At 34.3% G+C, this 859-nt stretch overlaps 1 protein-coding gene across 1 annotated transcript; it reads left to right on the top strand.

The window, feature by feature from the left end:
* Positions 1-223: 223 nt before the first annotated feature.
* On the top strand, positions 224-771 carry LOTGIDRAFT_176686 (hypothetical protein; the record flags this gene model as incomplete). The annotated part of the gene is made up of 2 exons (XM_009055865.1): positions 224-269; positions 509-771. The coding sequence occupies 2 exons, from the start codon at positions 224-226 to the stop codon at positions 769-771; spliced, it is 309 nt and encodes a 102-aa protein (XP_009054113.1).
* Between the last annotated feature and the right edge of the window lie 88 nt (positions 772-859).

The raw sequence follows: 859 nt of genomic DNA, 5'->3' as shown, positions 1-859 counted from the left end.
TTGTTTTTAAATGCTCCGATTGATAGATAAAGTGTTTTTCTCTTATGAATAAACTGTTGAGTATATTCATGCATGATTTTAAAAATACTTTGAGAAAGGGTGTACGAAAAATAATTTGTTGAAAATATGATAAGAGTTGCTCCTTATTTTTACATTTAGATTTTTTTAGAACTTTATTCTGGCTTGGATCACATTAAAAGACGAAGTGTTCAATAAATTCAAGATGAATCTGATTTTAGTGACAATTTGCGCAATTCTTTTAACACAAGGTAAGATTTTATAATAATTAATACTATGGTCGGTCTTTACTCTGAAACCTGATTTTTCAACGGGTAATGTTCACATTTCTCTGTGTGCGTTCTTAAAGATAGCGTGACTTGCGTGAAGATTCTCATTAATTATTTAGAATACTTTGGTATGTAGCTTAATCTAATATTCCTTTTGGTGGTATTTATTTCCAGACCGCTCTCTAAAATGAGCCCAATATTGATTTTGATTATATTTTCAGTAAATGGCGATGTTGTCTCTGGACTAGTAACATGTGATAATTTCGGAGAGTTCTTTGTTGATGGTCAGCTTGAAACTAGTACAGACACATGGTCAGTCTCTTATCCAGTTTCTTTTCCGGATACATCATTGGTCCTGGCATTCGATTGTAGGGATGTGGGTGTGATCGGAGGAATTCGAGGCTCTTTTACTAATGGGGTGGTTACTGATTCGTCATGGAGATGTTCAACTTCAGCCCCTGAAGGCTGGAACAAATTAGGGTAGGATATTTATTTCAAAGATCCTCTTCATTCTTGTAAACAAAACCACGTTATATGTGTCACCAGCTGATACAGCCAATTTGAGTTAGACA

This window comes from Lottia gigantea (assembly GCF_000327385.1).
Source record: "Lottia gigantea unplaced genomic scaffold LOTGIsca_2579, whole genome shotgun sequence".
NCBI lineage: Eukaryota > Metazoa > Mollusca > Gastropoda > Lottiidae > Lottia > Lottia gigantea.
The sequence above is the reverse complement of the archived record's forward strand: the minus strand, read 5'-3'. Positions and strand labels throughout refer to the sequence as shown.